The sequence below is a fragment of the Anomalospiza imberbis genome, chromosome 21, assembly GCF_031753505.1.
Source record: "Anomalospiza imberbis isolate Cuckoo-Finch-1a 21T00152 chromosome 21, ASM3175350v1, whole genome shotgun sequence".
In the NCBI taxonomy this organism is placed as follows: domain Eukaryota; kingdom Metazoa; phylum Chordata; class Aves; order Passeriformes; family Viduidae; genus Anomalospiza; species Anomalospiza imberbis.
Window position 1 is genome coordinate 4,188,432 of NC_089701.1, and position 22,562 is coordinate 4,210,993.

General features: G+C 44.2%; 1 protein-coding gene across 1 annotated transcript in view; it reads right to left on the minus strand.

Moving 5' to 3' along the window:
- CFAP77 (cilia and flagella associated protein 77) overlaps positions 1-22,562 on the minus strand; it is a 57,340-nt gene that overhangs the window by 23,702 nt on the left and 11,076 nt on the right. Inside the window, exon 2 of the mRNA XM_068211182.1 lies at positions 532-631. Coding sequence (XP_068067283.1) covers positions 532-631 — 100 coding nt within the window. The remainder of the gene's footprint in view (positions 1-531; positions 632-22,562) is intronic.

The window sequence follows — 22,562 nt, forward strand, 5'->3', positions numbered from 1 at the left end:
TCACAGCTTTCCCCAGGAAAATGCCTGGGAAAGTCTGTGCCTGCTCTCTGTGGCCCGAGAGCTGCTGCCACATGTGTGCACTGTGCATGGGGGTCTTGTGGGGCTAAAGTTCCTTTTGTGAGCTTCATACACTGTCCCACCACATCCCATATCCCATCTGAATTGGATGTCTTCTCACCCTCCACCCTGGCTTGCTCAGGATGTCTGATTTTACAGGGAATTTGTCCCTGAGAGCACAAAGCAGGAGCCCTGACAAAGTTATGACAGTGCCCAGGTGCATCACCTTTTGTAGGTACACCCTTGCTGCTTGGGCTCTGTGTGAGTCTCTGAAAGTTTCCAGTGTGACAGAGAAACTTCACTGGTCACCAAGCAATTGGGGTGATATTAATGAAAGTGGGTAAACGTTGGAGTTCTGCACTTCCAGCTTGATGAGAAGTATTGAAGAGCCGTGGGAAGGAGAAGAGACTTCCTACTAGCATTAGGACTTTGTAATTGTCTCATTAGGTCTCTGTTTTAGGGGCAGTGTCCTACCTTCAGGGACTCCTCCATCTCTCTTGCACATGTATATCCCATAGGTAAAATCAGGGCCTGGCAGGGTGTAGCAGTTTCTCATGGGCTTTCCAAGTTCTGGCTGCAGAAAAGGGAATAGAGAAGCATATAGAACATTAATAGAGAAGCATAAAGACCTTTTCTGATAAGAAAAAGCCCCCCAAACCAGAAGTTTGTAATAGAACACAGCCACAAGTACCAGGAGTGTCCATTTGACAAGGGCTTGAATCCCACTGCACAAACGAGTGTCACAGTGCAAAAAGGAGATGAAGCCTAAAGAAGCTGAATTTCACACAAGTTAGCTTTTGAGTTATAAAGAGACCTAGCCTTGCTGGAAATAGAGATCCTGACTCAATAGATATGGACTTGAAGTCTTGTTTGGTTAATCTCTCCTTTGGTGGGGATGCCCAGCTGTGGTGTCTGCTGGGAGGCAGCAGCTAGTCTTAGCTTTACTTTGAGTTATTTCATTTCCAAGTTGTGCATCCTCCCCAAAAACTGACACAAACTTCCCCAGGCACAATCACATGGCAGGGAATAATCAAGACACAGGGCATGCTGCAGGAGGAGGAGAAGGGGGATGAAGAAGGGAGAGCAGAGCCTGGGGTTTATAGCACAGAAAAGAACTTCAGCTCAATAACATAATTTCTATTTAGTTTTCAAATGAACTCTTCCCCAGCTCATGTGTGTCCCAGCCTGGTGGTGTCTGTGGGATTAACTGACCTCCCCTCACCCTTTTGTCTCCACCCGCCCATCTCCATGGTGAAGTCACTGCAGGATGTGTGTCTTGAAACCTCATTGCTGCTTGAAAGGGAGGGAAGGGGAAAGAGCCTGGCATAGGGAAAGCTGGAGCAGAGTCCCCGGGAGCCCTGAGGGCAGGATGTGGTGCTTTGGGACAGGTTATTTCCCATGGGAAGGATGTTAGAAGTGCTGGGGTGCTGACAGTGTTGGTAGGACTTGTTGGGAGAATGAAAGTGCTGAAATACCTCTCTGGTGCTTCTCATGGGTGAACCACTGAACACTGACATTGAGATGGCCATTATCACGCTGCAGAGTGAACACTCTGGGTCTGGAGCTGCTCAATCAAATGCAGCCCTTTTCACACAGCGAAAAAGAATCAGCAAATGAACCACCTCCAGCTTGCCACCATGGCAGGCTCACGCTGTGCAGGTTGATAAGGGACCCAGCTCACTGGAGCTGCTTGCGTAGGAACATCGTCCACACCAAAATTTTCCTTTTACTCCCAGTCAGCACTGTGCAAACCCTGGCCAGGGCCTGAGAGCAGCCATGGCTCCCCTGTACACTGCTAGCTTGGTGGCTGCTTTCCAATGTGCTCTTCTACATCACCCTCAGCTCAGGCAAAACTCTCACTGAGCCAGTTTTACCCGAAGAGTGAGGGTTAATAACGCCTGTCCAGAACAGGCACCTTTCCAGAGGGCTCTGTATTGAGGTCTCTAAAATATGCTTGTAATTCCTCCAGCTTTTACACTTGTGACACTCTAAAGGAGGTGTGGCATTTCCACAGCTCTCAGGAGCACAAATTCCCCAGAAAATGAGTTTTAGGGACCTGCCCTGGGTGAAACTACACCTCCTTTGCTGCATAGAGCCCTTTCTAAAAGCCATCGACTCAGTGAGGTGATGCAAGCACGGCTGCATTTCCCCACATCCCTCCTGAGAGCCTTGAGCACAGGGAGGGACTGTCCCCTGTCCAGTCCCAAGCACCAGGGGACTGAGTGGGGTTTTAGGGCCACCAGGGCTGCGGTGTCACCTGGCAGTGACAAACCGTGTGTGCACTCCATGCGTGCTGGGAGCTCGTGCAAAGCGCTGCCAGCCGTGATAAAGGAGCGTTCACTGCTGATCTGTTCCTCCTGTATTTACTGCTATTTTTAGGTTAGTTGTCACTGGTGTGCAAGGGAAATGGTGTAATGTTCCTCAAATGCATGAGAAAAGGCCTTTTCCTGCGATCGTGTTCTGATGACGGATCAGGGAAGCGAGGTCAGAAATCTGCTATGGTGGCAAAGGTGTGTCAGATGGGAGAAAAATCACTGAGAAACTGCAGGGCAGGAGAGAGGTTTGTAACCTGTGGCAAAGCTTCCAGGCCTCGAGTGCAGAACTCTGTAGAATGGAAGAAATTACGGGATTTAAAGAGTCCCCTCTGCAGAGCACCTAAGTTAACACAGTTGGGTGTTTACTCCATCACAAAATGAGTGCATGCTGTTTCCTTTTATGATCAGGTGGCATTTTACAGTCACTTTGCACTGAATAAATAAAGCTGAAGGTGCTGGATAATTAATTAAAAAAAAAAAAATCTGGTCCAATATGTTGAACATGGAGAGAATCTGTGCCTGAAGAAAAATCAACGAACTCAGAGGACTCTGGTTGCCTGCCAACATCTTTTACCTACAAAAGCAAAGAAGGGGAAGAATGTAGCAGGAATGAATCTTGCTTGGTGCAATCCACAGTTACAGCCTTTCTCATTCATAAATTAGCAAAGTGCTGTTTCCAGCTCATGGGCTGGTTTCATTTGCTTGTCCTGGGGCATTATATGTGTGCTCTGTCATGAAGCAGTGGGGAAACTGAGCCAAAGTTGATGCAGAAGGTATTTTTTTTTAATTTCTTCCCCAGTTCCAGCACAGTTCCCTGTGTTCAGGTTTAGCCTGTCACAAAGCTGCTTGGCTGGAATACAGATCTGTCTGACAGCTGTGCCCATCAGCAGACAACTTCATTAAACCTCATTAAGATGTCATTTCTCTGCCTTATTTCCCACCTCTTGGCTCTAATTAAAACCGTCTCTCTCTGCATCCCAGGCGGTCCTAATTTTCTCTGGGTACCTTCTGCAAGTTTTCTCCCTTTACAACCTCAGCGAGGAAAATCCAGCATCCTAAATGCTGTTTATCCAGCCAGTTTGGAAAAGACAGCTCTAGACCTTATCCTGAAGCATTCCCAGAGCACCCAGCAGAGATCAACACCTCTCAGGGCTAGCAGAGATGAGCGCTGAGGCTTTGTTTGCTCTCTCAAACTGTCTTTAAGGGCTTGGCTGATGCATCCTTTCCTCTTGGACATGATAATTTCTCTGGTGGAACCAGGTGTGTCTGGGCTGGGTTTGCAGGGTGCCATGCTCCCACTGGTCATGGTGCAGTGCTGGGGGTGTTTGATCAGTGGGGACCTTGGTTGGCTGCAAAGTGAGTGCTGTTGGGTGTACTGAGTTATCCTGAACCTTTGCCAGGTAGTTCCTGATCTCTGCAGCCCTGGGCTTGAGCCCTGGATTTGTATTTGAGTGTTGGAAAATGTTTGCTGCGAAGGAAGAGGAAGGCTCTGAAAGGGGTCTGCTTCTAGAGATGGAGGCATTGCAAAGGTTTAAGCAAGTACAAAATCTTTAAGGATTCCAGGTTTTGTTGCAAGACTTATTTGTGTTCTGTCCCCTGGTGTTCATGGCCCAGCAACACACATTGCATCAATTTTCTAAAGATGACTGAGAGAGGTGGGAGACGTGTCCACACAGAGAGGTACAAAAAGAGATTGAGATGTGGATTTTTAATCCCTGCCTCTACAGCCTTTCCCTGGGAGGGGATGCTGTGCAAATCCATGAATCCTCTGTGCTCCAACTCAGCCGGGGCTGCCCCATCCCCTCCTCTCTGGCTCTGCCCTGTGGACACCTGCAAACTCTGTGCCGGTGCATTTTCAGCCTGCCAGGCCCTGCCTCCTTCCTACCTTCTGTTCCCCTTTTCATTGCACCCCCTTGTACAGTAAAGCCTCCCGTCACGCTGCCATTACTATTATTATTGCAGATTTACTGCACTTGCAGAGTGAAGTGATTGCAGTGACAGGGCCCAGCATTTTTCCCTCCTTCCCCCCGCGACAGCTTGAAATCAAGCCCTTCATTTGCATTTACATGATCTTGCTGTGCAGCTTATGAGATCGGGAGATTTATTTGCTACTTAGCTTGATGTTTGATTACACTCTAAGAAGGCAGTGAGCTACAAAGTGCAGGGATACATCAGAACTGAGCTACTGAAAGCCTCTGGGGGACAGTAACTCAACATCAGGTTTAGGTAGATGAGAAAGAGAATGTTCAGTGTTTTGAGAAAGGCAAATTTGATGAGATTTTTTTCTTAAAGGTGGAAGGAAAAACTTACCTTTTTTTTTTTTGTGAGAAAGTAAAACAAGAATGTTGTTATAAAAACACACCTGAAAAATCTGGGTTTGTTAGTGCAGAAGAAATCCTAGCAGGGGCTGGTGGCTGCTGGGCTGCCTGGCGCCAACTGGTTGTAACTTCCACTCCCAAGAAGATTATTAATAATAAGTTGGCAGTTGTCTTCGAAGCTTTTCATAAGCATTAAAGGTCAAAGCCAAAGGAAGTTTTGCTTGATGGACGACCACAAGATCTGTCCCTGATTTATTAAGCTTCAAAGCATGCCACTGAGCATTAACACTCTGTAATAAAGGGGAAACTGAGGCAGGGAATCAGTGTGCCCATGCAGGACAGCAAAGGGAATGGAGTTTGTACTGGGGAAAGAAGACAGTGAGACCAAATCATTCTAGTCTTCTATAGCAGTGTAAGAATCCTTCTCTTTCCAGAGAAAAGGGTGATGGTTGGGCAAACTGCTGCCTTTGGAGTCAGAAATGGCAAAGCTCAAGGATCTTGCTGTGAGTTTAACTCCTTTTACAAGTACTCCAGACAGATCACCCACACTGCTAACCCAGAGCACATCTACAAGTGCAATCTCCACTAACCTGTGCTCCTGACTGACCTGCCCTAGGAGCTTCAGCCTTATTAGACACCTACCTCTGAGTGTCAGGTGTGGATTTGAATGATTTTCCCCTCTAGAAGCCGTGCTCTGTGTAAGGCCAGCAGCAGAGGTGTCCCTCATGCTGGGTTAGAGAGGACAACAAGAGAAGGCAGGCAGCCCTTCCAGCCCAGGTTCTCCCTACACAACCCCTGGCACCAGCCCCTTGCCATTCTCTTGCTCCCAGCAGGGCTGGAACACCAACAAGCAAGGGCCACACACACAGAGCCTGACACAGAAACCCCAGTCCAGGGAAGCACCCACTGTCTGATACACTCACTGCACATTCCCACTGTTTGCACTTAGCTTTTAGTCTTGAAAATTGCCATGAGATATGCTATTACAATTAATCATTAAAGACTTAAGAAAGAGTATACCCCATTACATAAAAGACTCCAGCAATGATCTTTATCCAACTTGTAAAATGGGCAGACTTGATGCGACTGAATAATTTTCCTCTCATCTGCACAAAATCATGAATGCAAGTCAGACTTTGAACCTGAAGTGAACACTGTGAGACCAGCTTATAATTACCAAAACTGAAAAAAAGAACAGCGTTTTCTAATGAATGACAAGCCACTAGGTGGAAATCTAATTTGGTCTAATTAAGCAGCCTTTGTGAGGATTTGTCTTTAGATGAAAAGAAGGAGCCAAAGAGATCTAAATGCAAATGAACTCTATCATTTTGGTTTTAAAGAGCCAGGCAGATATGAAAGTATTTGTGTACACAATACTTGCATTTGTCTTCATGGGTGTATTCACCTTGCAGTTTTTCATTGAAAAATCCTGTTTGCCCCAAAATTCTGGGACTCTGAATATTAGTCACTCCTTATGGAGTTAGTAGATAATGTGCTGTTGAAGGGACAATTTTAGCAGTACAGCATTGCAACTGTTAAAACTGCCTTTCTCTGTAACAAGAGTGCTTCTTTCTGCTGTTTGAAAATGGCTTTAGAAAAAAAAAAAAAGGATGTTTTTTGCTAAGGAGTCAGATCCCAGGTCTGCCACTGTCGATGTGTGGCACCGTATAACTCTCAGGTCTTCGGGGGCACCTGCTGGACCCTGAGCTCCTCCTCGGCGCCTCCGTGTCAGGATGAATTACTTCAGCATTGATAAATCACCAACACCTTGCCCAGTTGTGCTATTTCTGCTGATTCTGCCGACAGTCTCCACGCTGGGAGCAGCCAGCCCAGGTACAGCCCCAAAGGCTGAGACTCACCGAGGTGTTTGACTATAATTGAGATGGAAATATTGAAAACGATCTTCTCCTGCTCTATTAAATCTGCTCCTGACTTTAAGATAAATTTGTGTCTGTGTAAGGTTTTTGTGCCAGCGCTGAAGGTCAAAGAAGCACATGTGTTTCTGTAGAGGGTGTCACAGCTTGTGAAGTTCACATCAGCCCTTGCCTGCTCTCAGTCCTGAGGAAGAAACGTGGGCTGTAGTCAGAAGACAAAGCCCTTGGCAGGAGGCACAGGTTATTGAGGCTAAATGAATGTGCAGGTTACAGCTACTGCTGAGTGAGGTCTTACCTGTGCCTGATTTTTCTTGAGCTAAAATCATCATTCACCTCTAAGAGACAGAATGGGCCTGGGATAGATTTGAGGACACGTAGGGACAATGGCAGGGAGGTTTGGGACAGCATGGGGTGGTCCTGGAACAGCTGGATGGAGAAGGACCTTTCTGAGTCCTTGCTCTCCCCAAAAGCAACAGCAGTGAGCAGTGGGAAAATGGAGGCATGGATGGACAGATCAGTGTGGGAAAACCAAGAAAATAATTCTGTCTTTGATGTGGCAGCAGATTTGGGAGCTCAGGGTAAAATGCGGGTAAAATAACACGCAGCAGCTTGGCAAAAAAAAAAAAAAAAGCAATTTTGCCATCTTTGCTGTTGACTTCCCAGAGAATAGTGGGGCCAGAGAGGATCTGGAAAGGGTGTAGTGGGGTTGTCTTTTCCAAGAGAACCACATCCCTGGAGATACTGGCTGTGCTGCAAACCCTGAAGTCAAACTCTGCCAGGGAATGCTATTGATCGGTGACTGGCTTCAATGAGGACACAGGTTTAGCTGAGAGAGGGGTGTGGGCTACTTCAGAATGAGAGAACATTCTTTAATTGTTAAAGAGAATGGACAATGGCTTTTTTTTTTTTGGTTTGGTTTTTCTTTTTTTTTTTTTTAAGGTTCTGTCCCCTTTCAGCAGTTATGACCTTTTCTTTGTGTTTCATCCTTAATAATATCTGTTCTTTGAACCTCCCCATCTGCTACTTCAAGAAAAATCCCTTTATGTTCTCAAGACCAGATGTTGGCCCAGATTATGTCCAGAGCAACTCAGCTCAGTGAAGCTGCTGCTTACACCATGTAACTCCCTGCTGCTGCTCCAACTTCATATGGGTAGTTTTTATTTGATTCCCCTGCTTTTATATGGGTGCAATAGAACATACTAAGCTATGTGATGCCAGTGTAGCCTTCATATAAGTCACACTGACATTAAAGGAGTTGAATACAAGTGAGAATTTGACTGTGGGCCTTTCAGAGCAGACTGGATATGACATTTCCTATATAGTAAAATAGTTCCTCAGCAGCACAGACCTCTGATTCTTAGGCCAAATTAAATCCCTGGCTGCAAATGAGATACTGGCTGCCTTGAGAGCTACCTGTTATTTCACAGCAGAATTTGTCTGAAGTCAATACACTTGTGGTACCTCCTAGAAGAAAATTCAAATATTTTAGATGAGGAGACGACTTGTTAAATTCACATGAACCTCTGGTTCAGGAATCTCTCAGCTTTCAGTCAAGGAGAAACTCTAATCTCTGATCAAAGATGCAGGAATTTACCAACTTCAGTCGCCTCATGTGCAGAATAATCTCCATTTTCATTAGAGAATAGATAAAGTTTTTGCTGTTAAAAAAGGATGCTGTTTCTTTAATGTAATAAAACCTCAGCAGGACAGAACGTCTTTACTAGACTATCCCTCACTATTCCCACAAGAAATCAAATATAATCCTATTTAAGAAGCTTTAAATAATTTTGAGCTTTCATATTGACTTATTAAAATGCAGCTTAAAAAATGCCTTCCTTGCAATCCCTTTACAAGGGTCAGGGATATAAAATTTGAAGAAATATGATTAGTAGATCAGTTGGAAAGATATGCAGCAGCTTCCAATTTTATTATTTAAAACGCCCTTTAGGAAGAAAAGGTGATTCTGTAAAAAAAGTGGCACCATCTCCCTGAAGGAATCCAGTCCTGGGGCTTCCAGTCCTGTCTCCTGCATTCAGAATTCAAGACTTCGGCAAGGTCTTTCTTAGACCTGAAGAGCCCTTGCAGCTGGGATAGAAGAGCTGCTTTCTGTGTGCTCCTAGTCCAGAGAAATTGAGGCTTATCAGGCTCAGGCACAGAATAAGCCAGGAACACCTGTGGCCATTCCTGCCTGGTTCAGAAGACAAAGTGATAACAGAGATGCAAATATGCCCCAGAGGACAGAGCCACTTCAGGGCTGAGCACAGGTACAGTTTGGCTCCCAGAGCCTTTCTTTTAGCACCTGCAAACTTGGAGAGATGAAGAGCTGTAAACTTTCAGATGTTGGTAGGAGTGGGATCAGTCCCTTTTCCACTTTCTAAACACTACGGGTTGGAATAGAAAATTATAGGATGAAACAAGACTCCTGCTGTGCTGACTTGAACTCTCTGCAGGGTGAGCTGTGTCTCGAAGCAGCAGCTGCAGACTCCACCTGAATCCTGAGAGGTCCAGGCAGAAATCTTCTTCCAGCAGATTTCAGTCCAGTTGCCCATGTTCATTCCTGTTGAGTTCAGAGGAAGTGCAGTTCCCCTGGGATCAGCAGGGCTGTAGGGATGTAAATGATGAGACAATTTGACCCCACTCTTGAAGAATATTAAATACAGCAGACACTCAAATCGTGCTGTCAGTTGGGCACAACTCCCATTAAGCACCGAGGGCCTTGTGCTGATGCAAGAACCTGCCCAAATCATTTGCTCTGTCCTATAGCAAAATGTATTCAACCTGCTGAAATGTAACTGCAAAACCCAGGGAGCAAAATCACACCCTGCCCATTACACTTACAGCCAGCTGCTGTGAAATCCTAATGTGTCAGGCTTTCTCCAGGAAATAAGGTAACTAATAACTTTACTCCTGCCTAAGGCTGGACTTTGGTCAAGGCTGTCAAAGCTTCTATGATTTTCCAGTGTTTTTGAAAAAAAATATCCACGATTTTGACATTTTGTGTGTGTGAGCAAGCAGGGAGCTGCGATAGCTGAACTTGCCAGAGCTGTAGTGCTCAACCTTGGGTGCTCTGCAAGACGAACACCAAAGGGTCCTGAGCCCACTGGTGTCTGTTTTCATCTCCTGAGGAGCTCAGTGGCAGTCAAACAGGGTTGACTCCTGCCCAGAGTTTTCTCCTGTGGCAGAAAATGCAGCAGTGACACCAAAGGCAAGACCAGCAAGTACTGGAGAGAGCCTTAATCCTCCAAGGAGGTGTCATGAGGTTTTACCCTGCCCTGTCTTCATAATTTTCTCTGTTTAGGACAATAATTGTGAAACTGGGCTGAAATAGCAATGGGGAGTTGCTGTCAATGATTTAAAAACTCTCATTGCCTATAGTTTGGTCTTATTAATGGTGCTAAAAACATGGCAGAAGTTATGTGGCTTACAAATTAATGCTTGCTTTCTTCACTCTATATATATTTCTAAAATTCCCCATAATTCTACATCTAGCTCCCTCATTGCTTTCCCCACCAAATTTTCTCAATACAATTCTAGCTCTGCTTCGTTTTGCTGTTTTTCTCTCCACTCCCATTTTTTTTAAAGGATAGAACATAAGAGGTTGGGTACTGCTCAACTATGACGTACATGAGCAGCCCAATTGCTTTCAAAGGGGCAACCTTCTGAGGCAACCAAGAGTTGGCTTGAAAAAGTCACTTCCTAATTGCATCATATTTGCTAAATCAGACGTTTTACGTGCTGAAGAATTCTCCATGTTCCCTTTGTGTTCAGCCATTACAAAAGGCTCCTGCTCTGCTGGAGTTCTGACCCATATTTTCCCCGCTGCAGTCCAAATTTTGTTGCTAAAAGGTAAAAAGGGGGAAAAAAAAAATCTCTGCCTCACCGTATCCCTCCCAACCCCTGTTCAGCTGCTGTGGTATTTTCCTTCATTATGCTGCTGCCTCAGACTGTAAACCTCTCTAATTTCCTACATCGCAGCTATTTATTTAAATGCTAACTCGCATTATGAAGTGATAATCCACAAGCGCAGGAGATAATTTATGAAGCATTTAAATTAAGAGGAGCAGCTAATTGGGAGCATGTGTCTTATAAGCCTTGCTAACACCAGAAAACTACAAATTAGGGAGAAAATGGAAGATATTTTTATCTTGCTTTTTTCTTTTGTAATGCACTGAGGAAAAATATTACCATACATCACACAAACACTGCTGCTCAGAAGTCTTCTGTTGTTGGCTTCGTAGTTACTGGAACATACAATGCTCTCATTATTACAAATTCCTCATTATAACACACAAAATCATCTTTGCTCTCAGAGAAGGTGGAACGAGGTGGGGTTTTCTCCAAATAAAGCGGAATAAATTTTCCAGGAAAGGTTCCCTTCTCAGCTGCATGCATTAATTTAAAAGAGCTAAGACTCCCTTGTTATATAGCAATGTTAAAGTGCATTTAATTTAGGACTGCATCACGCTGTAAGAGTTTTATAGGTTTTTGTTGAAGTGGGAATGAGCATAAATGGCTGTGAATCAGGGAAAAGCAAATGTGCTGCGGCCACAAGGCTGAGGGAAGGTGTTTTGGATGTTCTGTTCAGATTTTTGACACCTACATCACAAACTTTGTTTTCACTGCAGCTTTGCAGTGGTTTATTCATTAAAAAACTAATATTTACCTGAACCTGAATAGCAATGTGCCCCATGCTGTGCAATTCCCAGGATCCAGCTGTATAATGGAGATGGCTTCACTTAAAGCTGCTGGGATGGGCTGAAGGGAAAGGAGGACACCCAGGCCAAGACAACAGCATTGGGGAAGGTGATAATTATCCCAACTTGGAGGTCAAAATCCTGCACCAGATTCCCTGGGAGGCTGTTGCCTCAGCAGGGAGGTGCAAGGCTGGGTGTCCTCAGGAGGAAGCTGCTTTTCTCTGTAAGTGCAGTGCCCCTTTGGTGTGGTTTTTTTGGGTGTTGGTGCTTTGATCAGAGGAAACGTCTGGGACGTTCTCCCATAGGAGCCAGAGGGTTTCTCTGCACTCCCCAGAGAGCATCCCGGGCATCCAGAGGATTGCATGAACACAGCTCTGAGGGAACTCATGGCATGTGAAGCCTGAGGCTGACAGTAAGGACCACCTTAACATGGAGCCCTCTGCCAGCCTCCAGCAGCCACTTCAGTTTTTGTACAGCTGAGCGAGGTCTTTAGTTAGGATCCTTCTTTACCCAGCAACCAATTCTTGTGGCTCCCTTGTGTGGCTGCTCGAGACAGATTTGCTGTTAGAGTGAAATATTGTGTGCACACCCTGCCTGGCAGGGTGCTTGGGAAGCACAGCGAGATCCTTGGACAGAGGATGCTCTGGCAGTGTGTGTGTGAATCCAGCTCCTCTACATGAGTGCATATGTGTGCACTGCATGTCTAGAAAATGCCTGCCTCTAATCTCTGCATTCTTGTTTTTGCTCTTACAAATCTCCCTTTCTGTGTATCCTGTCAGAAAACAGTCAGCAAGCAGGCTCTGGCATTATTGGAGTAGCTCCTCGATTCGAAGGAAACAATAAATTTGAAACTTCAATCATATCTTTATGATCATTCAGCAAACAGAGATGGAGGATTTATTCAACATGGGATAGCAAAGGGGAAACTGCAGGGGGTTATTGCAGGAGATATTGGTTTAGCTAAGGCAGAACTGCTCCCTCGGGCCTCTCTAGGGCCGAGCCAATGAACAATGGCACCAATGACAATAACAAGGCAATTATGGGGAAGAGGGTGAGGAGGGGGTAATGCTTTGTTAAAGATAGAGGTAAGATTCCAGCATGGTGTCTCTTTTGTGTGCTTTAGGAACTAAAGGTTGGTGTGTCTGCCTGGGGTGGTCTTATTAGGAGCTGGTCATCCTAAAAACACAGCGAGTGCTTCAAAGTGCCTGTAGCTTGCCAGTGACGGTGCTGCTCTTAGGAATTTATGATGATTTCCTCCCTAATTAAATAGGGCTGGCAATGGGTTCTCCTAATCCATGCTGCACTCCAGGGCAGGAGAAAAGTATATAAACCTCTGCTGATGAAGATTTGTCTCTCTGGCTGTGTGATGATGTTGGTTTTTCTGTATTTAGAACTAACTCTGACTCTCAGGAGGAGACTCAGGGAATGTCCACTTGCTGGGAAGATGCTCAAAACTTCACCCAGGTTGGCCACAGTGTTGTGCCAGAAACATTAAAACAGCCCTTCCACCAATTTGGCCTGGAAAGGCTGTTTTGAGATCACCCTGTGACCTGGTGCCCAGCCTTGCACTGCTCCCAGCTTCCCATTGTAGATGGTATTTTTAATAACAATAGCCAACTTCCAAAATCCCGACTGGGGAGAGAAGCTCAGTCCTTAGGTTTCAAATACAAAAAGACTTCTGAACAACACAAACAGCATCTGCATTTGCTATCATGGGGATCAAAGCGGGAAAGCACTGGAGGGGTGGCTCCTGTGGGCTCAGCCTTGTCCTGAGGTCCTCCAGCAGCAAAGTTTCCTGAGTACAAAATGGGAACACAAAAGCCTTGGCACAAAGGTGTGGAAATGTTCCTGGGTGAGCTGGATCCTGCCACTGCTGCCAATGGATGGGACCTGCATGGAATTACCATCTTTTCAGGGTGCAAGAGACACAAACTTCTCTTTTTTTTTTTTTTTTTTTTTCCCAAAAAGATGTGATGGTGCAAAAGCAGGAACCCAGCGATCCATCCCCACCTGTCCTGCCTCCCCTCCCCTTCTTCTTTTAGCAATTTTTTCCTCTCCTCCTTTCGCTCGTGAGCCCCTGGGCGGTTTGTTTTTGCCTGCAGAAGGAAGCTTGAAATATAGTGGAGGGGTGCAGGCAGCGCTCCCTGTGGCCCTGCCCCTGATGGCAAGAATGCAGCCATAAAATAACCCAGCACCATCCGTAACCTGTCGCCAAAGCCCCTCTCCGAGGTGAGAGTTTTCCTCCCTGCCGTGGCTGTTAGCTGCAATGTATTTCTCCCTGCACTAAGCACCGTCTTTCCCAGGGCTGCATTACAATGATTTATAAACCCCATTTCTGGGGAAAACTAATAGATCAAAGTGAGGAGAAGGAAAAGGAGACATGAGCAGCTGGAAGAAGATATTGAAGCATGAAACAAAAACAGGAATGAAAAAGTAGTTTGTGGCACTAGTGAGTTGTTCTGTGCTGCACTTCTATTATTGAAAAATAATAGGGGGAATCTGTATTTTAATCCATTTTTTAAAAAAGATGTTCAAGTAATCTGAAAAGCTCTACCTAGAGTCAGCTTGCTTTTGTGTGCTTGTGCATCTCTTACAGAACCAAACACTTATTTTGCTGTTTAGCCTTTTCCTGTCTATTCTCATGTCTTTTTTAGGCTTTCCATGATTTTAAGCAACATCTAGATTTTGTAACAGGGTAACAGAAAGCATATGGAGGATTGATGCTCCTCTGGACCTGAGCCTAGGATGTGCTTATTCCTGAGCTAAGACTTGGTCAGTTTTTACAAAGGGACTTCATGGACTGAGGTCAGGGTGGCCAGTGAGGTGCTCTGCCTTTATCTCTGTTCCCTCTCCTGCAGAGTGGAGGTGAATGGAGGAGATTCATCACATAACTCTCAGCATCAGTCAAGTTAAAACCTGACTGAAGTGAGCCAGGAGCACAGACCAATGCTCATCTCTTAGTTCTACAATGATTAATGCATTAGTGTTTGTAAGAGCTTTAGTGATACAGAGCTAATTGGGCTTTTGTGTGTGTTCTGCTTGTCTGGTTCAGCACCAGACATCTCTGACTTCAAACGTAGGCAGGGCTGGAGAATTATTATGAAAATAACCATAATCCTTGTGGAGTGCTTTATATATTCACGGGGCTGCACACACCTTCTACCTCCCATCTTCCCATGTTGAGTGGATGTGAGAACAAACGTTACACACCTCTGCATTGAAATGCACTGAGTAGGACAAACAGCAGATTTGACAGAAAACAGACGTGTGTGGCAAGACCACAGGGGCTTTTCCAAGAGATTGTACAGAGCCATGAAAGGGAAGCTGAAGAATTATCCCCAGGCACATCCCAAACTTCTCACAGGTTTGTAGGTTTCCATTCAAAGTATTTTTTTACGTTCCTGTTGTTTAAAATTTCACTCTGCCCGGCAATTTTCCCTTGCCAGTTAATGCTGCAGTGCCGTGTTCACTTTAGGCTGCCTGGTTTGCCTTGGTTCCTGATTTCTGCTCCATCCTTTGGTGTTGGTAAAGGGTTCCTGGGGGATTGCAGATGCAGGGGATGTTCATGGATGTGCATAATTGATACTTCTCACAGATAACACAAGAAACAAGCACGTGTTGAACTGCTCTGCACAAGGAAGGACTGTGCTTGTTCACACAGAGGAGCTGAGGGGGAATCAAATGCTGTATTTTCATTTTGGTGACTTTGTAAAAAACGTGGCCTGGAGAAGACACATCCAGGATGGCATTCAGGAGCAAGCATCCATGATAAGATCTGCTTTCAGCTCCATGTCTCACTGTTGATAAGAGAGCCAAACATTGCCACTGGCAAGATCAACACCTGCCCATTCAAACAATCTCATGGGTCTCTTCCACCCTGAGATACTCTATAATTCATAGCTGAGCCTACCTTTTGGCTCAGGGTTTTGATCAGTAAGAGCTGGGTGAGTTAAAATAAAAATAAAATTAATTTATTTCTAATTAAATTTTTTTGCTTATGTCCTGTGCAACACATCTAAAAACATGTTTAAAAATGCTTCAAACAAGAGAGGTCCTCTTGCTAAAATATTCAACCCTTTCCTTCCTTTGGCTGTGCAGCCCCAAGGAGCTCCACAACTCCAGAGAGCCGTGGTGGTGTCTCCAGCAGCTGCAGAGGCCCTGTTTGGGATCCTGCATGGATCCACGACTGCTGACCAGAGCCTGATGCAGCTGCCTCTCCCATGGACCTTGCTCTGGTAGCTGCATCCCCAATTACAACAGGTAGAAAAAGTATCCGTGCTCTAATAGCTATTGTAACCCTCCTAAAACTATGACAAAATCTCTCTTCTGACTCCCTATGGCCCAGCCAATCTCTACTCTTCTGTTTCCTGTCTGCAGAGTGAGCTGGCAGGATGAAAGACAGCTGGGAAGGTAGGGAGAGCTGAATGTGGACTAAGAGCTGCCAGAGGAATATGAGAAGAGAATTTTGCCCTATAAGCTTTAATAAGGTGGTGGGTTAAGAGAAATGCAGCTGGGGAGAAAGATGGGGAATGTTCCCTCTCCAAATGGGCACTGCTTCAGTTTGTAAAAGCACCAGGGATTCCCCATGTGGCTTAATTTATTATTTTTCCACTCGTTAAATGCCAAAACAATAAAGCAAAATCTATTGTTAGCTTTAAAATGCAGGTGATTTGCATATGGCTGTGATAGTCCTACTGCTGCCTTCATTTAAACTCAGTAAGCCGAGGTACCTTTAAAAATTATGACTTGTTTTACATTTAATATACTGAACTATGTTAACATAATATTAAGAGGCTGACTTCACAGCTTAATTGCTGATCACGTAGAAGGCAGCTTTAGCAGCAGCATTAGTCTGGCAGAGCTGTGCAGCCTGAGATGAGCAGCTGGAAGAGCAGCCTGCACAAAGGGGCTCAGAGCTGCTCCTTGCCTGCCATGATGCCCCCCCTAAGAGCACCCTGGAAACCCAAAATCATTTTTACTCCCTTGTGTTAGAAGGTATTTGGCTCTCTAATGCAGAGCAGAGGCTGTGCAGGGCACAATTGCACCTGGACAAAGCAGTGTTAGAAAATCAGGTGGGTTTTTCCCCCATCCAGTAAGGTTTTGCAGAGGGAGAAGGAATGCACCATTCCCTGGCAGAGCTGGACACACACTGCTCTTCCCAGTGCTGGTCTCCAAGGTTGCTGCAGAGATTGTGCAGTTCTGGTGTTGGTGTTGTATATTCTCATTTTCTTCCTTCCTTCTTTACCCTTGGTTGTGTCAGGCTGAATGCAAAGAGGGCAGGAATGGGAATGGGAACCAGGCCCATGCAGACTCTTAACCTCTCCTTGAATCCAGAGACCCTCTGACAATATTTTGGTTGATACAGTTGGCTGAGGCTGCACGAGGCTGCTTGGGAAGGGTGAATTGCTGCAGTTTCCTTTACTCCCTCTGTATTTTCAGCATCCTGAACCCTGGGCCAGCACTCAACAGCAGGGCATCACCTTTAAGGAGGCAGCTCCTGCAAGTGGCTGACTCGTTCTGGATCCCCGAACCTCCAGCAGGAAAGTGGCACACGGTGCTACCCTTCTTGTACATTGTCAGAAATGTAATTAGGATCCAAATATTGCCGCAGGATGTGCCCAAAATAAGAGGGATCCTAGGCTTTTCAGGAGCTGAAAAGGTATCCAAGCATTACCAGCTACTCACATCCATGTGTCTCTGACTTTCACACATGGCTCAGATTTTGAGGTCTGGACTCCTTAAAAAATTTGCCTTTTTCTCTGTGAAAAAAAAGCATCCAGATTGACAGAGATGTGCACCAAGTTCTAGCCCTATATAATTTAAAAGAGCAATGTTATAGGCCCCTGAAAATTGAGGTTTATAATAGAAGCACTGGCAAACCCTTAACTACAGAGAAGCTACCAGGCGTTGCAACAATAATTGGGAAGGGAGGGAAAAAAATCACACTGTGTTTTTCAGTGCTTAGCTAAGAAATACAACAACAGAGTTTATTGCTTGCAAAACACAGCTGCACTGCCTCAAATTGGATGGAAAAACGAACCCTGATAATTTATTACACCCCTAAAGTCACAAGAATGTACCCATAAATTACTTTTTTGGAGGGGGAGGGAAGTGGTACCACTGTAGTCCATTCTGCACAACCTACTTATTAGTATCATAATTTATTATTATTATGCCCTGCTGCAAATAGAGAGGCAGATAAAACTCAAATCTATTAAAACAACCGCTCCACTTTCTCTGAGCCACTGAGGGACACCATTCCAAAGGAAATGAGATAAATTACTAAGACAAATGTATGGGTCTTGCATTAGAGCATGTAGCTTGTATATATGCAAGAGCAGGAGGATAATTCAAGCAAAAAAGAGTCATGTTAAGTTTTACCATTCAGGATTCAACACAGAGGGACTGGGATAACATCAAGTGGTCAATTAAATGTTTCTAATGTATAGATTTTTTTTCCTCCCCCAAGATCCTATGTGTTCACTTGCAATGAATTTGCAAAGCTGAAATAACTGCCCTGCTGCTATGGCAAATGTACCTGGATCAGCATGTATTTAAAAATATGCTTTATCCAGCTATTGTGAGGAAGCAGACACTGTAGTGGTAAGCCTGAAAATTACATTGATAGTATATATTTGTAAAAATAGATATATCCAAGTGGTGCTGATCAATTACAAAGCTGATTTGAATTTAAGGTTGGTGAAAGATTGTTTTAGATTTACAGAAGGGCAAAATGGTAGAACCAAAGGTGCTTTATCAACTTCACCACGTGCCTCAGCTAATGGGTCAACAGGATTTTTTGTACTATTTTTCCTTCTTTTCATTTCTTTCCTTCCTATTTTTCCTTCTCTTCAGCAGGCAGCTGGAGCAGCAGTTTTTAATCTGTCCTCCACTTTCCTGCCACATGGATGGATTAGCAGAAATTATAATTGTTTTGGGAGGTTATTGCTCAATTGCCCTCTTCAGGACATGGTTATTGCAGTCAGGATGAGTTTGGTGCTCTTGGCCATAGTCACTGGGGTATAATAGAGCCCTGGTTTTGGAAGCTGCTACTCCAGAATGGGTTTGGGTACAAAACTGCCAGGTTTGAGAATAAACTTGGCAGCAACCTTCTTTCTACACAGCCAATTTTTGTTTTTCACTTTAATTTTTTTAAAAATATAACCACTATGTATGTGATGCAAGTTCATCTGGACTTTCCTGAGTAGTGTTTACTCTTCATATTGATGGTGATGCTTGGAGGGGAAAATGGGAGTATATAAAATTATTTCCTTTTTGAGATAAAAGGCACATTAAATACACTCACAAAGCTACATTTGACACTGCTCCAGGTTTGTGCTTGGACATTTTTGCTCCTGCAGCTTATCTAATTGTTTATGTAAGATCATGAGGGCAGAGAAGGCAGGAATTTGTTCCACCTTCATTTGAATATCAGTTGGCAAATCCAACAATTGTAGCTTTTGCTTTCTGGCTCTTTGTTCAGATCCAAGGTATCAAACTTCTCAGGGAAAGCTGAATTTCCACTCTTCAAATAGCATGCTGTTGGTATTTCCTTCAGAGGTGGCATCTGCCTCTAGCAAAGTGCAGGGCTTCTATTTGGGCTCTTTTGGCAGTTTTTCTCCCACTTTTTGCCCTTTCCATAGGGAAATGTTCCATCTGCATGGCCTGGCAGTTTCTAGTATTTAGACTGGTAGCTGGTTACCTTCCTCTTGAGGTTCTGGCACTGCCCATTTACAAGCGTGTTATTGTTAAAGGCAAGTTTCCAAGCCACTATTCCCTCTCCAAAGGGGAAGAGGGTGATAGGAACCCAAGCAGAGCAGGGGTAGTGAAATTTTAAAGTATTATGACACACATACATTTAATATTACATCACATGAAAGGGAACAAGCACATATGATTGCAATATTATATGACAAATATAAGTCCTACAACGTTAAATTTAGTGCCTTGTGATTGATGATCCTTTGTTTCCAGGTTTTCCTCTCTGTATATATTATTTCTGAGGGATAAGCATCTTACCAGCTGGAAGAAACATACAACTTTTTTATTTTCTAGCATGTAATTTCTGTTTGATTCACAGCTAATAAATAGGTCATCTTGTACTTTTGAAATGCCAACATGCAGTAATTCAGTGAAATAGAGACTCTACATTAAAAAGCTGTCAACCCCAGTGCAATTTTCCTGCACCCTACGCTCTGGAAAGATACCTTGTCACTCATGGTTCAGCTCTGTTTTCCTGAAATATCTCTTCTTCTGCATAAATAATGAATATGGTTGCATGAAAATATCTGGCACAATGTCTGTTCTTCCTCCCACTCTAAGGAGCTGCAGTACAGGCTCTGTATTTATTGGTTGATCTTCCCAACAAATCTTGCTGAAATCACAGGGGTGGTAATAGCATGGCCCCCTCCAAGGTGTTCTCTGTGCTAAACCCATCCTGCCCTCCTGCCTCAAGGCAGGCAAGTGCTGCCTTCAAAAACACTTTGCTGTTTAATTCTTCTAAAAATCTAAAGGCTTCAATGACACAGAGTAATTTAAAACACTTATTTGCTTTCAAGCTCTTTCCATTTCTAATGTGTCACGCAGGTCTCGCACAAGAGAATATCAGCCTGAAGCAGATCCCAATTAGGAGTTTTTAAAATTAATTCTATTCTTTTAAAAAGCTTGCTATAAATCCCACCAGATTACTAAGCCTGTTTTCTAATTCATATGATCTGAAACACACAATTTACTGGTTTTTATAGCTTTCTGCTGGTAGCTCATTAGAGGTGACACAAGGATGGCAAAACCTGGTTCTGAGGCTCTGATTTCCACCACAAACGTTGGAACTGGGCTGCCCTGTTTGCTCATTGAAGGAGCCCTCCAATTTTCTATCCTGATCTGTAAAATCATGGTGCATCCATGGGATCTCACTTCCTGAGACAGTTTTCAAATGCCATGCAGGGAAATCTCTGCAGTGCTGATCTCCCAATCCCAGAGTATTTATAACTCACCCCCACAGTGCACAGACAAAATTTGAAGCCAGAGATGGAATCCTGCTGGTGTTGCTCACATGAATGGTTTCCCCTGATCCCCAGCTCGATAATGTGATGTGAGGCAGGGGCAATGCTGTTTGAAACTGGATCAGCTCAAACCATGAAAAATTTGGCGGTGCCTTTTGTGGGTTTGAATCGACAGAAAGTTGAAACTTGCAGAATGTCAACCCTTAAAAATAGGGAAAGAGGGTGTGCTAAACTCCTGGGAGCCAGGTTTTACAAAGGATAAAGCTGCTGAATCCTCACAGTGAGGTCCAAAAGTAATTTAAATCTCTTCCCCTCTCCCCCTGCTCCCAATTTCCACATCCCAGTTGTTGTGAGATGCATCAGCTGAGAAGGAAAGTTGGGAAGTGACACTAATAAGGAGGGCTCAGACGCACTAAGAGTATTAAAAGGTTAGGTCATGGTGTGTTCTATTAAATAGAATATTAATTGAATTCTTGACATCTGAGGTGAACTGTGACATGCTCATGGGATAAATATTGCATTTAACAGAGCATCATGACCTAAAGCTGTAAATACTATTGAGCATCAGTGCCAATCCTTCACAATAGATCTTAGCCCCAGTCCTCAGGGTACGAATGCTCCCTTGGAGCTTTGGAAGCTTGAGCTTAAAACCAGCTTTCATATTTCTTGTTTCTGGTTTCAGTTAAGTCTGAAATTGCTTCTTCCATCTCTAGGCTACACTCTGCCTCAGAGCTGTGGTTACAGACTCCTAATATAAAGCTAGAACTGGACGTTTCAAATGCCACGTGCTACACGGTGCAAGAAAGGTTGAAAGAAATTTCTCCATTTCCACCCCCACACCATAAAGAAGATTAAAACATTACAAAGACCAATTAAAAACAGGGAATCTCACGGCAACATTTTCATTAACCCTCCCTGGTTCTTCTTTCAGTCTCATTAGTCATCACAGGGAGAGGAAGGATCATTTTAATTAGCAGCATTGTAAAGCTTTATTTAAGGCAACTGCCCCTCCTGCTGCTCTCTGGATTACCCTGACGGCTTATAAATACAATACCAAATCATTACCAGCCAAAAACAACGCCGCTGAAGGGCTTGGAAGAAAGAAGATCCACTATGGTCAATGTTTAGGGCTCTTTAACAATGTCCTTTCTCCTTATTCAGGCATAATTCAAGCGTAATATTGGGCTTTACAAAACAACTCAATATCCTCTTACAGCAAAGTCCTTTCTAGATGAGGATACCATGTGTTCAACTCTCTTCCCCTTTGTTTTCAGGGCAGGGAAAGCACAGAACCACATCTGATAGGATAGACATGGTAGATACGATCACAGGTTTTCCAGCATCCCAATTTAGAATTACTTGTTAAATTCCTAAATTAAAGGGACCGTGGGATGCTGACAGCCTTGCAGGAGGGGGCTGAGCAAGGAGACCCCAGCTGGAGGAGGCTGGGGGAGTGTTTTAGAAAAGAGGATTTTGAGAATTTAGGAGGAAAACAAAGCAAGAGCCCACATTTCATGGAAAGGAAATTGCTTTTTCCAATTATCACTTGCTGAATTTCATGTTTTTGTAGAAATTAACCCAATGGTTCTGTTCTTTTAAGAAACCCTGAGCCAGCATTTCCAGCCAGCAGTTTCCACAGCTGGGAGTGCAGTCCAGGGTGCATGTCCAGAAGAGCTCATTTACTCTCCCCCACACCCACGAAGGTGTGAGTGACCCCACCGCAGTGCCCAGGTTTATTTTCAAACAAATTGGAGTCACTACATTGCAATCAGGGATTTGATGCAGCCCAAGATCTCTCACGCAGGAAAACACCACATTTCTTAAGATGTAAGCTGCACAAAATGTCCTCCTCCATGACTCTATTGGGGTTATTAGGATTCCATTAGGATTGTTAGGATTCACCATTTTGATCTGTGGCCTACTTTCCTTGACCTGAATATTTAACTGTGAATTCTTCAGTACACCTGGGTCCTGAAACCTCTAATTGTTTATCATTGTCCAGACAAGGCAGCTCAGTCTTTCCCTTGAAACACTCTATTAGCTACACGTGGGAGTTTCAGTGCTGTGAGAACTCTGTGGTGGAGTATTTATGGTGGGGTCGCAGTCAGGATTTGATTTTTGAAAGTCAGAACATTACACAGCTGAATTTAGCTGAAAGTTTGAGGTACCTTCTTTGTTTAGTACCAGCAGAGTAAGGTTAGTACACCTTTGCCTTAAGGTGTATCAACCACCAAATTCTTCCACTTTATTGCTTGACATGACAAAAAGAAAATCAGACCACATGACAAAAACTCTTTAACAG